The sequence below is a fragment of the Lineus longissimus genome, chromosome 12 (genome assembly GCF_910592395.1).
Source record: "Lineus longissimus chromosome 12, tnLinLong1.2, whole genome shotgun sequence".
In the NCBI taxonomy this organism is placed as follows: Eukaryota; Metazoa; Nemertea; class Pilidiophora; order Heteronemertea; family Lineidae; genus Lineus; species Lineus longissimus.
Window position 1 is genome coordinate 15,679,554 of NC_088319.1, and position 15,046 is coordinate 15,694,599.

The 15,046-nt window shown below is 41.6% G+C and overlaps 3 protein-coding genes across 4 annotated transcripts in view; all 3 read right to left on the reverse strand.

Annotated features, from left to right (window-relative positions):
• Positions 1–810: 810 nt before the first annotated feature.
• LOC135497002 (uncharacterized) lies at positions 811–2,525 on the reverse strand. Its single transcript, XM_064786625.1, has 4 exons — positions 2,356–2,525; positions 1,937–2,138; positions 1,689–1,774; positions 811–1,474 (listed from the first exon to the last, which is right to left on the reverse strand). Exons 1-4 carry the CDS (start codon positions 2,516–2,518, stop codon positions 1,278–1,280), a joined length of 648 nt encoding a protein of 215 aa, XP_064642695.1. The 5' UTR covers positions 2,519–2,525; the 3' UTR covers positions 811–1,277.
• A 421-nt stretch (positions 2,526–2,946) lies between these two features.
• Positions 2,947–8,358, reverse strand: LOC135497118 (mitochondrial 2-oxoglutarate/malate carrier protein-like). The gene is made up of 10 exons (XM_064786837.1): positions 8,152–8,358; positions 7,570–7,631; positions 7,232–7,322; positions 6,098–6,181; positions 5,784–5,903; positions 5,383–5,473; positions 4,974–5,064; positions 4,689–4,788; positions 4,500–4,551; positions 2,947–4,315 (listed from the first exon to the last, which is right to left on the reverse strand). The coding sequence occupies exons 1-10, from the start codon at positions 8,259–8,261 to the stop codon at positions 4,136–4,138; spliced, it is 981 nt and encodes a 326-aa protein (XP_064642907.1). The 5' UTR covers positions 8,262–8,358; the 3' UTR covers positions 2,947–4,135.
• An 861-nt stretch (positions 8,359–9,219) lies between these two features.
• LOC135497392 (uncharacterized) overlaps positions 9,220–15,046 on the reverse strand; it is a 114,919-nt gene continuing 109,092 nt past the window's right edge. For both annotated transcript variants that reach the window (XM_064787265.1, XM_064787264.1), the window contains exon 10: positions 9,220–14,832. In XM_064787265.1, the coding sequence (XP_064643335.1) occupies positions 14,690–14,832 (143 nt within the window). In that variant the 3' untranslated portion in view covers positions 9,220–14,689. The remainder of the gene's footprint in view (positions 14,833–15,046) is intronic.

Consider the following 15,046-nt stretch of genomic DNA (forward strand, 5'->3'; position numbering starts at 1 on the left):
AGCAAACTTTCAGGGCCGGGTCTATTTGGCAAGCCGCTCGCCGAACAGGCATCTTTTTTTGTCCTGTTTGGAGAGCCGCTTGCCAAACAGCACTAAAAAGCCACCCTGTTCGGCCAGCCGGGCTTGCCAAACAGGTAAAAAATCTACTCTGTTTGGCGAGCTGGAGACTTTACTTTAATATTAATGAGTTCGGCTCTCCATTCAGGACAAGAAAAAGTCGCTGTTTGGTAAGCCGGGCTTGCCAAGTAGTCACTTCCAAATTTTTCAACTTCTCTTTCTTCTTCAGCGTTCGCTCTGCACTTGGAGGCGTTATTCTCCAGGGAGTATTCCTCCTCAAGGCGGTATGAGCGTTATTACGTTTCTCTACAGTCAGGCGCAAGGTGAGTTCATCGGCCTGTGGTGCATATTGGTATAACAAACGGCCGCGACTCTCATTACCAGCTCATTGTGGTTCATCCTAACCCTCAATATATTGACATTGCTAGACTTTACAGACACCGCGCGTCTAATATGGGCGGAGGTAACGTAGGCAATACATGTACCACTGGAAGTTCAGTATGATTGTGGTTGCACTGCTGCGACCATCCTCATCATGTTACCCCTCTCCTTGGCATGAATATACTGGTAACAAGGCAGCGAGGTTATATCTTTCAGACATATTTCATCACAGTCAGCTGGCCGCGGCACCGTTCAGCGCTAACACGGGAGATCAGGGAATTAGTCTGGTGATAATAGATTCTGAATTCTTGATGAAACAAGTGTCAGATAGTAGAATATTTGCATTGAACATAAAAAAATAATGATATAGTATATTGATAAATGACATGATTTATTTATATCAAAAATGCAGTACACAGTCAAATATTACACAGAAATGATTGTAATTAGTAATCTATGTACCATACATAAACACATAAATTATAGAAATGGCACATTTTCGGCTCTTTAAAAGAAGGAATAAGCCCACTTTTTAGGTCAGGATGTCGCCCAGACCATGTAAATCAGACAAGCACAAATGTGACCAGCTCGAGCTATATTACGTCCACACAGTATACATTTACAATCCTTGATTGACATGAACTGTTGATGTGGATAGAATGAACACTGCATTACATTATACATAATACAGCAACATTATTTACAGATGAAATGATGATTTTGGTCTCTTCTCTTGTTGAGATGCCAGATCATATGCAAACCAAATACATATGCTACCAAATTTTATTGCACGTGCCCTGTTGAAAATGTTTACACCAAGGATGGGACTAAAGCATTCCTCATGAAGGCCACACGTATTGATATGACGTAACAAGAGTCAAAAGACAACAGAATACTAAGAGTAAACTGGTTGAGACTGGATGGCCCGAGCCGTCAAACACATTCGGATCATAATCAAAACAGTCTGTACTCCTGTCCACTACCTCGAAATTTTGACCAATCTCACAGAAATCCTTGCCACTTTTGTATTCTTCACCTGGAAAGACAAAGAATAACTTTCTAGAAGCAAATTTACCTTATCACAGGCAGCCGACCATTTCAATCTAGCATTCAGTGATTTTCAAAAAGCAAAACAGCATCACTGCAAATAGCACTTCTAGGGGAACAGGATTCTCTTTTCATCTTGAAGAAAAACACCAGAAAATCCATCTTACTCTGTTTGTTATCATGGCACCTTTTAGAACGTTTACCTATTTTTCTTCCCTTGTACGAAGCATCTTTGCACTCGGTGAAAACTGAGCGACAGTACTCTGAGCACACCTGAGCCCTTCCTCGCCTGAAAATCAGACAAATGGAACTAGTCAGAACAAAAACTCAGTTTTAATGCTGGAGAGCCAGACACATGGTGGCAATAGTGGAATAAGGAAAAGGGGAAGAACATTTGATTGAACAACCTGGTTAGAGAGGTGTTCGCTAAGGGAGGTTTCACTATACTTACTCTTCATACCACTGGGACTGATGTGGGCTGCAGAAATAGCACATCATATAATTCATTTGGTTCTTGCATGTTTTTGTTGCATCACTCAGCGGGTACATTCCACCAAAGACGGATGTGACCTCTGTCCTCTTACAGCATGCATTGGAGGAGTACCATGTACAATTGATCAAGCTACTCTCTGGCCGCGAAAAGCGATATTTTCCTGGAAAAAAGATAAGTTACTTTGTTATGAACATAATACAGTCTACGTCACTCCCCCGAAGCATTGATGTGGTTTACGCGACGCTCAGGGTAACCCAGATTGGATTGGATTAGATTGAAGTAAAAACGACTGGCCCGTCCTCGCATTTCAGGATGGTGTCGCCGATGATGTGAATTAATTCAAAATTTTAACCAAAATGCAAATTGAAAATGCTTACCAAAGAATGTGCACTGTTTCATTTTGCTGTCTTGCACGTTTTCTTGAACCTCTACATTTAGCTCATGCTCATGAGCCGAACCACGGCAAAAAGCTAGCATTCCCGAGGAAATAAAAAGGGAAAATAGGACATTTTTCAGCCCCCGCTCCGACATTTTCGACATGCGATTTGTAACATCTTCCAGTGTAACCGAAGCATGAATGTCGGAGAATAACGACAATGGCAATGCGGTGACGTCACCAGTCGCTCTTAACGCGGGAAATACGAATGTGCGCTTTTGTGGCCTTCCGCGATCTTTAATAGAGCAGACGGTTTTTAGATGAGGATGAGGGATAACCACTGTGGGCTCAGGTACTTTCAGGGGAAGTTTTCTTGAGGTCTTGTGGAGTTGCAGAGATGACTCTCTCAGGTTTTTTCTTGCCCCAGTGGCAACTACTGGTCCCAGTGTTTCAACAAGTGCAAGGTCAATGGCAAGGGTTCATCATTTTCCAATAACAGACAGCAGGAGCTGATCCAGGGGTGTGCATTTCCCCTAATCCAGAATCCATGGTCCACCTCTGGACAGGGACATAAATGAACACAAGCACAGTATTTTCATTTCACATTAGTCGATCTATTTGTTTGCCGAGTGATGATATCCCAAAGCATGCCTTATAGACATTATTTCATTGACAGAAGTACAAATCGTGCAATGTTCAACCTATCTACAAGTCTACGCCTTAATATCATCCCTCACAGGTCATAGCACATTATATTCCATCATACAACAGCACAATAAAGTGTTGTATAACTTTGATGCATGCAAGAGAAAGACCAATCCCAATGTCATTTAAAATGACAAAACAATATCAGTTTGTTAGGTACATGTAGGGCCCAGAATATGGTTTTGACATGATCACACCCATATTTGAAGTCCAGCTGTATCCCGATGACAATGCTAGATCAAACTCACAATAAACCTGACTTATACTTCTCTTTCTCTCTACCAAAGGAGGTTTTTACTATCAGGTTCAAGAAGTCGTTGGTATCATGAAAAACAGAAGGACATCAACAGAACAAGCTCATCACAACAGAGATCTAGTTTATCACAGACCTAAATCTTACCTAGACTACTTCATAACAACTAAACTATTGTTAACCAGTGGCTTTTCATGACAAATCTAAACGCATTAGGCTGCGTATCCATAGGCCGTTCCCAATCCAAACGATTGATAAGCCAAAGTCTGCATATCCATAGAGACAGTTCGCATGCACAGTTTCCTAGTGTTATGAGCGCCTCTTGACCTCCTATTAGCCAAACACATAGGTCAAGGCTTTGCTAAGAAACCAGGAAGTGAATGTACAAAGCTGACAGATCACCATGTGGTCCCATCTGACAAAGTGGTACAGTTACTATCGTGCCAGTAGTGTGCAATCCCATACAAGTCCAGATGGCTCAGAGTGACACTATGCTATTCTGAAGGAAACGCCAAACTCTATTTAATCACAGCTATCTGTACCAAGGGCACCATCGAATATCGATGTCTCAAATGAGTTAATTCTAACCAGGAGTGCCTCTAAAAGCCCATTGCACACTGAAATGTATACCCAAACATGGTCAGATGATTCTGCATTATTCTTTTGATCAGAAAAAGGAAATGTGACCACCAAGTTGGTAAACCAGAAAATAAAGTGTGATCACATTGCTACAGCAACTCATAATGTAGCATGGAGGCTATCACACTCATGGTTTTTGGTCTCTGCAACTCCTGCCATTTCATGGTAACAATTTTTTAAGAATTTAGAGTCCACCAGATACGTCACCAGTCTCCTTCATGACACGTATACGATACTGCTTGTTCATTTGTTCGAGGAAGATGAACGTTAAGATCGTATGTGGGCCGAGTCGGAAGAAATAAGGCGTGAAGCCTTTCCACAAACTGAAGAAACCCTCTTGGCGTACGACTGTCCTCAGCACATCCTGAAAAACAAAACAAAAGTTAAGTCTCAGATCAAATTTAGAAGTGAAAACTTCCTGCACTGCATGTATTATTACAAGCACTGTGGTTCAGTTGGGCATGCACACATGAGAATATCAATTCAATTGACATTGTAGAATATCGAACATTTTGCTATTGTCATATAAATATGATGAAGATACTTACAAATGCGCCTCTGTATTCTGGGACTCCATCTGTCACTTTCATGTTTTGTATTCTGAAATTAGAAAATTCTTGTCACACTGGAATATTGACAATCAACCATCAGACACTCGGCATAATTACTTGCAAGGAATCATGAAACACTAACATAAGACAGTGAAAGCTTGAATGGTATCATACAATATGACTTACCTGGTTTTTGCTATGTCAACAGGCATAGATGCGGCAGTCGTGACCAACCCACTCAACATACTAGCCGCAAAATGTGTGAATATATTATCATTAAAGTATCCTGCAATGAGAGGAACAAGAAGAGTCAGTGATTATCAAACAGGTCACATGTTGCAATCTACTGCAAGAAGTTAGATTTAATTTTGACCAGACCTTAAAAACAGGCCATAGCTGCTCTCCTCTCTACTTCAATACAATGGACACAGATAAATTTCAACTAAAAAATCGTTCGTTTTACTGACTTACTTGTTCCAAGTAAAAATTGTTTAGCTTGTGAATACGAAGCCAGTTGGGCTGCATTGACAACTACTGCTCTCGTCATGGTTGGTCCACATCCCTTGAATATGAAAATAACTCGAAGTAGACTTATACAAAGTAGGAATCAATCAAATAGAGTTAATACCAGCAGCTTTTTATTTTATCAACTTTGTCTTTGTCACATACATTGAAGGTTCCATTCAAAGTAAATTTCGGGGAATTTTCCAAAGTGAATTTGCTCAGTCTTATCAAATCTCTCTGGAGAAGCCGATTACTACAAAACAGCATGCGCGAATGTGTGTTCCCAGTGATTCGCCATTTCAGTAATGAACCATCCAGTAATGGGCCATCCCTGGTATGCAGTATGGATAAATCATAGTATTCATACTCAACCTACCCTCCATAACTGAAGAACACCTTCCTCTTTGATTACACGGTACAGAGCATCAAAAACATTTTTATAACCTCGTTGTTCGGCTTTCGGTAATCTGTAAAAACATTCCAAATTTTGTTATCAGACTTAACGACTAGGAGGAGCATTTCTACTACTACACCATGAGGATGATTCACAGATACATCTGCACCACAGCTCATCTACAAGCGAATATTGTCTCTAGGATTCTGTTGAGCACAGCCTACAACCATGCTCAAGTAACCACTTGGGCTCAGCGTAGTTTTACAGCGGCGGCAACCACAATGGGAAGACACCCCTGTGGACTTAGGCTTTTAGTCATGACGCTGAACAAAACGCCTTTACTCAACACACTGAAAATAGTTCTGAAATGACGTAATTCTTACCTTCCATCAGCTGTCATTCTGATCAGAGCCAACTCGGCGGGCGTTCCAACAAAAGCACCGATTGCACCAGCTGTCATACCGATACCCGCTTTGGTAAAGAAACCTGGTGGACGCCCCTCCCTGCAATAAATGAAACATACAATTTGATGGAACTGATAAGGTAAGACATGGGAAGCTTTGTCCTTTAGCATGTCCACTTAAGTATCGCAAGAGATCGGACAAATAGACTTTGCTTCCTCCTTCAAAACAGTGATTAGAAAGGCTTTTAACGTGAGCTCTCCAAAAACACGGATCTTCTTGAGGAGAATACTTACGTTGAGAACATGTCAAAGAGGATGGTGTAGATACCTAGCCTGGTGGTGGTATAGGTGGCTTGGCGAAGGAGACCCGCTGATAACCTGAAAAGCAAGATGTTGCACATAAAACTTCTGCGCTGATTTAACGTTGTTCGCTGCGCCAGTGAGCTATAGTGTACATCACTGCTATTCCTACCATTGCTAGCTTTTTGGTCATAGAGCGCTCCCCCTTCTTCTAGTTATGACCCTAGGCTCGTTGAACAGCCTATACAGAAGGACTAAATGTACGCTTAATGAAGAGTTATGCTCCTGGCTCTTGGTTCCAATTATTTTGTAATCATTGAAATTATATACTGGCATATTAACTGTGATGGTTCCTTGAAATATACAAACCATCACAACAATTATCATTTTTATCAACATTCAGGTTTAATTTTCACAGCACTGACAAACACAATAGGCGAAATATGGTAATTGGGGCAAAGACAACATGAGCATGGCATTTGTTTTGTTCACATTTCAACTCTTCATTTCTTCCGCTGAACCATTGTTGGGATGAAGGCTTAATTTTCCTTCAGCTGCACTGGATTCAACCAAGAGTAAGACAGTAACAGTCATGTTAATTTGCTTCGTTGTATTGAGTGACAGTGCACTAGGAATCTGAATCATAACTCCAGGGCCCTTTGCTAATCCATGAGGGATATACTAGTTAATGCTCTCTTTGCACACATGTATAACATGTCAAATGCATGTTTAAAACGGCATACACAACAGGTGATTGCATATTCATACTCCATGACCATAAACCCCCCATTACTTGTGGAATAACTTATGAAAATCTTATCATAATGTATGTCCCAAAACCAGCTGGGACAATACCATCAGGTGGTTCTCCCCATGCTTCAGAGAACATCCCTATAATCAGGAAGACCACCAGCTATTCAACAGAAAGTAGGCCACTATTTCAAAATGATATGCTTCAACTCAACCCACGGTCATACAGGGTGAACCAAAATAAGGCAAATGCATATTACATCCGTTTCCGACTGTTTGTGTTTAGTCACAGATCTGGGTCGTAAATACTAAAAGACAAATAGGGCATCTTGAGGTGATGCCAACTTGAGGCAGCCTCAGTCTCATAAACCAACCTACCCTGTGTACATTCCTATGATGCCCTCACTTCTCATTATGCTGGCAATGGCGTGAAGGCTAGTCTTGTGAGCCTTCGCGACGCCCTTCTCACCTGAAGGCATGACAGAATCAATAATCAAATAGCCTTCAGAAACAGTATGGTACAGCTACCACATGCATAAGTTTATACATTTTACTCGTAGTGTTTGAAAATGGACTCTAGCATTAGCAAACTGAACAACAACCAACAATTTTCTCAGCTGAATGAACACAAACGCTGTCGGCCTCTCAAATGATAGACACCCAGTTATAGAAAGAGGACTAGGGGGAAATCTGGAACATATTTAGTCATTACCTACCACTCAACTGCATCCTGTTCTTGACCAAGTCAAGGGGTTGGACAAAACAAGTTGCAGCCATTCTGAAAATGGAGAGTTCAAAGACGTTAACGTTACAATCAGGAACCAGTGTACAGTACTGTCCATTAAAAACATATGCTGTCTAAAGACGACAGACATCGTCAGTAGACATAATTGTTCATCAAAAGATCCATGGGCCGGGGGCCTAGGCGCAATGATTCTACCGAACAAGACGCATTCCCATTATATTGCCGATGCTAATGTAGTAGGCCTAATGCAATCTAATATGAAGACCGTGTGGGAGTGACTGACAGCCGCTGTTGTTTTAGTCATCGTGTACGGGTACTGGTACATCCGCACTGGAAATCTTTTAAAAGTTTATTATGAATAAGTTGAAAGTGTTTCCCATTCTTCCGTCTGTCGAGTGAGAGCCCTTCCCTGACTTGGCTTTTGACGCCAATACCTTCATTATGTCCATGTCATGATGTACAAGCAGACAGAGCATACATTGCATGTATGCCTATCTCATTGTACGTAGTAGGGCCTACAAATAATAACAAAATAAATGATCTTGAAACTTACCCAGCAGTGCCTCCGAACAAGAATTTTATGCCTTTCGGGATTGACGTGCTCTGTTTTTTCACTTCAGGAGAAGCAGACGACTGCTTGTCGTCAATTGGAGCGAGTGGCATTTTGAAGAAGGAACGTATTTGCAATTAAAAAGAGGAAAAATCCAGGAATCGAATCAAACCGGTCCTTCAAGGTCACCCCTTGACCTTAGCCACGTGACACCAGTTAAGGTAAAGTCGGCCAGGAGCTGTCGTGAAATCTATACTGGTTGTGACGTGGTCCCGGGCGGCCGGGACTTGGCTTGGTCTCTTGGTCAGACCTTCCTGCACTCTCAGACTGGTTCAGACATGGATTGTCTCTCCGTGATTAAATGATCATGCAGACGCAGACTGGTCATCTCTCCGCTGATTAACCGATTGTTGGATGCCGCCTCATGGTCTCCGCTGGCCTGGTGTGGGCTATAGGCCATTTTCCAGATACGCCGATGCTACCTAGGGTCGGACCAACAAACCATCATTACAATAGATCTTCACGGTAATGCCTTTCGAGCCCATTGTCTGGCGCCGTTTACCGTGAAGATCTATTGTAATGTTCACGAGTGTCTGACAATGCAGTAATCAGTAGGCGTTCGCCTCGTGCTCCTTGCCTCGTGCTTGAGACATGTCTCTTGTAGGCCCGATAGGCCGGCCAAAGCTGGATAATGGAACACCTCAAACGTGGTCTGTACTTCAGGTAGTGCCGAGTGAACGTGTGTGTACTTGCTTTTAGAAGACATTTGAAGGATTTCAATAGTCAGTCCCGGTCCCCGGAGTTTGCAAGATCAAGTAGACACCCAAGAAGTCTTGTATCCCGGTCTTGTAGGCCAGCTCAAAGGTAGTTCTATACCACCCGGGTCCCGGGTTCATACCCCGGCAGGGCCTTGGTGTTTTCCCCTGTTGCACAAGTATGGGAGTGATACTTTCAGAGTTGTCAGCCAGATAGATCGCTGGCCCCACATTTTCGTAAGGGGTGTCCACGTCCATATCTGATGTCTTCTCGACAACACGGCAGATTGATGAGAAATAGAACGACACACAAGAATTTACATGAATATTTCTTTTAATTATTTCTTTACAGTATCACTCTCATCTATACATGCTTGTCAACAGAGATAAAAACCTGTCCCTATATTATAGAAACACCCCTATATCAAGCCTAATCTAAACATGAATATACAATGTGACGTTCATCCAGACTTCCTACACGCAAGTAGTTGCCAAAATGGCGCCGCGAACCACAAACTGTCGGCAAAGCTACTCTCGTCGATAAGTAGGCCATCTTAACCAGAACGAGGCTTTCCTAACTAAAGTTTGCACTAAAAGTCTTCCGAGATCAGCGCAAAGGATTCAATATACCATGTACGTTTTGTAGAGAAAGCCAAAGACAGGAAACCTGAACAAATTTAAGAGGAAAACAGCAGATTTTTTATGAATATTTCGTGCTTTAATAGTAATCCATCCATTGGGATTTTGAATCTATGGACCGCAGATAAAATCGGCAAGGTGCCAACACGACTTTATAGACTACATTATAGTTACTAGCAAAGGACCTAATTCGTACCTTGAGTCGTGAAGGCCCACTGCCGAGTTTACAGTACAAGTACAGCCAAGAGTGAATAACAATGAAGAACCGTCAGTCGGCAGCAGAAATAGATTGATTCGTCGGACTACTTGCAGGCGAGAAGTCTTTCTACGACTCATCTAGAAATAAATACAGTCAAACGTCAGAAAGAAAGAGAAAATGATAAAACATGTAATGAGTTACATAGCAAGGCTAAGTGCGAGTTGGAGTGACAAGAAAACACAATTTTACGAAGGTACCACATCCATATCACACACAAGGCACAGCCGCCAAGGTTGCACTAGAATAGCGACTGAGAAAGTGCAGCCAATTATGAAGTCGTGACGTCTCCTTCACGAAATCACAGTAACGGACACCACATTTTGTAACCGCTACAGTAAAGATGCGAGCCTTGGCATTGTCACAAGAATGAACAATAAAAGGGGACATGCATGGAAAGGAGGCCGCTTTGACCAACTCCGAATCGTTCCAATCGCGTTTTTGCTCCCATTTTCGTTTCTTTCTAAGTTCTCTTGGTCACCTCTGCATAACCCTTGTCGCGGATGACACCGTTATGCGAGTCCACCGTTGTGAGAGCAGTCCAAAACTGATGATGTAGTTGCATGGTAATGACGATGAGAGACGTATGAAATGCTTGGCGAATGGCAAATGGTAGGTATATTCATGTAATGACGATACAGTGATACACATGAAACATGTATTATGTCCATAACCACATTTCACAAAGCGGGGCCTTCGGCTTTCTTCAAATGCTTACGCCGTATACCTATGCCTATGTAAAGTGAATTTGAGATTGTTCAAGACACGCTGAATACAAATTTCAATATTGAATGAATGTGGCTTGCAACGGTACGGAATGAAGGTAATGCGCCGAGTGGTAAGAGGAAGGGGACATGTTTGGAAAAGGATGAGAATATTCCGTCTGTTTGATTTGGTAGTTGTTTCCATGAAAATGACACAGGCCACAGCCGTAACGGCACCACAGCAGTCTGCCTTCTGGCATTGAGGTACTATCGTTAGCAACTTAAACTGCGTGGCATGGATTAACGTGACCGTACTTCGAAAATGATTCTCGGAGCGATATGCACATGATGAATGATGATGATGATTATGCCAATGCAGATGATGTTGATTATGCTGATGAAGTTGGTTGCAATCGTTACTGATGAGATATATATAATGTCAGTATCATTTTCGTCACATTTATGAGATGAAATGATCCTGAGCGATATACATAAAATCAATGTTAGAATGGAAACTATGCAGATTTCGATATTTGGCATACACGCTGTACATCGGTACTCCTCGAGATGCAATCCTCCTCACGCTGTAGCTCAAATATCATAGACAGTATGAAAACAAGAGATATTCTACTGACCAAAAGCAACCCTCGAAAGTTGCCAGAATGTCAATTCTAACACTATATGCATTTCTGATGTTCATTCGTCTTTATGTTATCCTTGATGATAATGAGAAACGGACGTGAATAAATGGTAGTATATGACGATGTCTCTGCCTAGTGATGAATTTGGTGATTGCTTATGCCCATGACTTATGATGATGATGGTAAGTATGATGATGACAATGATGACGATAGGATGGCGATAACTATGATAATGATGACGATAGCGATAGCGATGATGAAGATTGCGATGGCGTTGGCGATGGCGATGGCGATGGCGATGGCGATGGCGATGACTATGATGACGATGATGAAGATGACGACGATGACGATTACGTGATGATGACGATGATGACGATGATGACGATGATGAAAATAAAGATGGCGATGATGACATGATGATGACGATGATGATGATGATGTTGTTGTTGATAATGATGATGATGATGATGATCCAATGACGACGAGCTATGAATAAGAGACTTGTATGACAATATAACAAGACATTTTCTGTATGATAATGCATTAATGTAACAGTCGCAGGGGTCAAGGTGCCGTTATACACTCCGGACGAATTGACATTGTCCCCATGCCTCCCCTGGAAGATATACACTATGACGAATGGGGCTTTCTCGGGAGACCATTATAGTCGGAAGGAAGGGGCAACGAGTTTTAAAGCCTTGCATGTCGTTATGGAGCTCTTCCTTTTCTATAATCGAATTTTAGGTTCTGCAATTATGCAAAAACACATATCAATATTAACTTTCAACATTGTTGTGGTTAACACCGATATAGTGAAAATCTATTGTCTGATCACGTTGACATGTCAGCTGGTTACTGTGCAGCGGCAATCTTTATTTCGTTTTTTTCTGGCCCATACAGAAGAATTTGCGCGAACGGCGTACAATGTACTCTTTCACTGGTTCAAACAAGTAGAAATCAACCCACGGCGTCGATACATTTGTGCAACATGAACAACGATATACAGCAACAGAAAGGAAGCTTACATTATCAGCAAGCACTTATAAACTATACTTTGTACAATGTCATGGTCATGTTAAAGAAATGAATAACGATATTTACACGAAGACTGAATGGACAGACAATTCAAACCTACAAATGTATTCCTAAACATCCGCCAGGATTCATTCTGAACCAACGGAAGTACTCTGTCCCTAACCTCCCATCGTTGGTGTAACGGAGTCCGGCGGATATTTTAGAAAATATTTAATTGCTTCTAAATTGCATTGCACACGAGCGACTAAACCCGAAGGCGACCTCAGAAAATTGCCCATGCTGTTTGATACAAGACCTTTTGTCGTTCGGACGGACGCCCTCGCTTTACTCACCCTTGCTCGCTATACTTTAGACGACAGATTGGTAGACCAGCAGAGATTATTATAAGCAGCAGAGTTGGACAATGATAGGCACTTTGCATTGCTTTTGATATTGACATCTTAACCACATCTCCTACGAACGCACTGTCTTTGCAGTGTCGGTCTCCGGTCCCAACGGGTCCTGCTCAGAGTAACAACTACTGAAGGACTGATTCCGGGTGCGGGTTGTCACTTGACACGTACAGCTACATCATACAGTTTGTTTATGTAATACATGCATACTCTCGCTTGCCTTTTACAGGAGTTGTGTTTAACTAAATGGTAATTGGAAAATAAAAGGTAACATGAAGCATGGCTTTGCAAACCAACATGATTAAAATATGGTGCTTTTTCCAACTTGAAAATGAAAAAATTGCATCAAGAATAGACGACAACTTATAATGAGAATCATAAAAAGATCACAGTTTATCTGTAACACCTCTCGTCCAGTCTTGTCCCGATCCTCGGCAGCGAAAATAAGGAACTACTGTGGACGTGGATTCAATTTTAACACTCACATATCTTAATTCTTACAACAGCATAGAAATATAACTATTTTTCACTAAAAATGTAAACTACAATGTACTTCGACCGCTACACAGTGACCAATTGGTAACTTTAAACGATATGTTGCCAATGTCACCCTAATACCTTGCCATTGGTAACATTAAACTAAAGCCACCATGATAAAATTCCCATGGTAACATGGAACGATACGTTGCCGTGGTCATTATGATTACATCCCCTTGGTAACATGTCACACCAAAGAAATGGTCACCATCTGACAAAATAACAAACTTGTCATTATCCCTATCATTGCATAATGCGATATCATTTGAGTATTTACATATGTATATACATGTTGGATGTGCGAGATGACTTGACGTTAATCACAGAAGTGAATCAGGAGATAAGCGTGCTGCTTACAGGTACGAATCTAATCTTACTGAAGATAGTTTAAATTCTTTAGAAAATGATAAACTCCATTTGGCTTAATTTTCAAACGATTTCTGGTCTTTCACCCTGATGCGACATGTCTGAGCCAGTCTGATCAAAACATGTTCAGTCACTGACTCATTCTCCAAGCAGATTGAAAGATACATGTCTGTCCTGAGAACGACTTTTGGTAAATGCCATATGCGTTTCGTGAGGCAATATTTCTGCACAGAAATTTGGGAGGTTTTGATTCATCTCGCTGGTGTCTCGGTTGATTTAAAATGCCATCTGCTGGCATGGATTTCAATCTGTCTCTATCTCCTGAATACACTTTTGAAATAACATCAGCATCATATACCTGGAAAAACACCTGCCAAAATTGACCTGAACAAGAACCGTATCAAGTGTGGATGTCCCATTGCCTTGCTGTACCTACTGAACGTCTTATGAACATTGTAATGCATGACTGATAATTTCATTAATGATATATTTTTCCAAATTTGTTTCCTTGCCTACGCTAGTCTTCACAGTTCAGGAATAAAAAACTTCCGCTCGATGTCAAATTCGACGACTCGTATTTACTCGATCATCTTCAAACTGTGTACGTGTAGTTAAAGTTCTAGTTACATAACTTCACCACCAGACATTTCTGGAGCAATGAAATCCTCTCAAGGTAAAACTTGCAGTAATATTTGCAATGTATGACGTGCATCTAAAACAATCCTGAGCAAACTATACGCGGCAAGTGCGACAAGTGCGTGCATGGACACAGACGTACAAGTTTAGGGAGATATCGACGGAGACCTACTGTAAACGGTGTAACATCGGTGGTAGTTCCCCATATTTCAGTGTTTCTGAACATGGACAATAAGAGAGACCATGATTTTTCAAGGTGAAACACAGAAAATACTAAGTAACGTGTCAATCTAACTCTCAGCGTTCGCAAACAATGAGGAAACGCTCAAAAATAGACACACCCAAAAAACGTTACACCGGGGCGTGGCCCGGTCCATCAGATACACCTAATGCTTAGATGAACAACTGGAAGGGGACATGTTTGGAAGAGGACATGCGTCAGCAAAACATGAAGGCGTTGTGTTACAACAGTCTCTGCAAATATACGAAGTCGTACGTAGTGTTATAACAGCGTCTCCTCGCAAGAGGATTCTGGAGGTACAGCAGTAGTCTTCTCGGCAACAGGGACATCCGTTATTTGCTATCTGTTCAGGTTTTTCTTCTTCTTGGATTCTTTTTTGGGCGCTGCCTTTTTGCACAAGTGGTAGGCAAAGACATCGATCACTTCAAACACTGTCAGGGCACTAGCTCCAACAAACAGGCCCATGGAGCCCCCGATATCACCTGTAGATGGATGGAAAGGTGGAGTATCAATTCAACATATTCATCAGCTACACCATCTTTGAGGCCAGTGATCACCTCCGTGAAAATGATGGATAGTTTGCAATGGAAAATGTGACTGAGTTAGGCAACGGTTAACCCATACGTCAAATGGAAAAGCCATTTGTTCAACTACAGCAAATTCGTAGTAATAGAACGATATGCACGTAGCCTACTT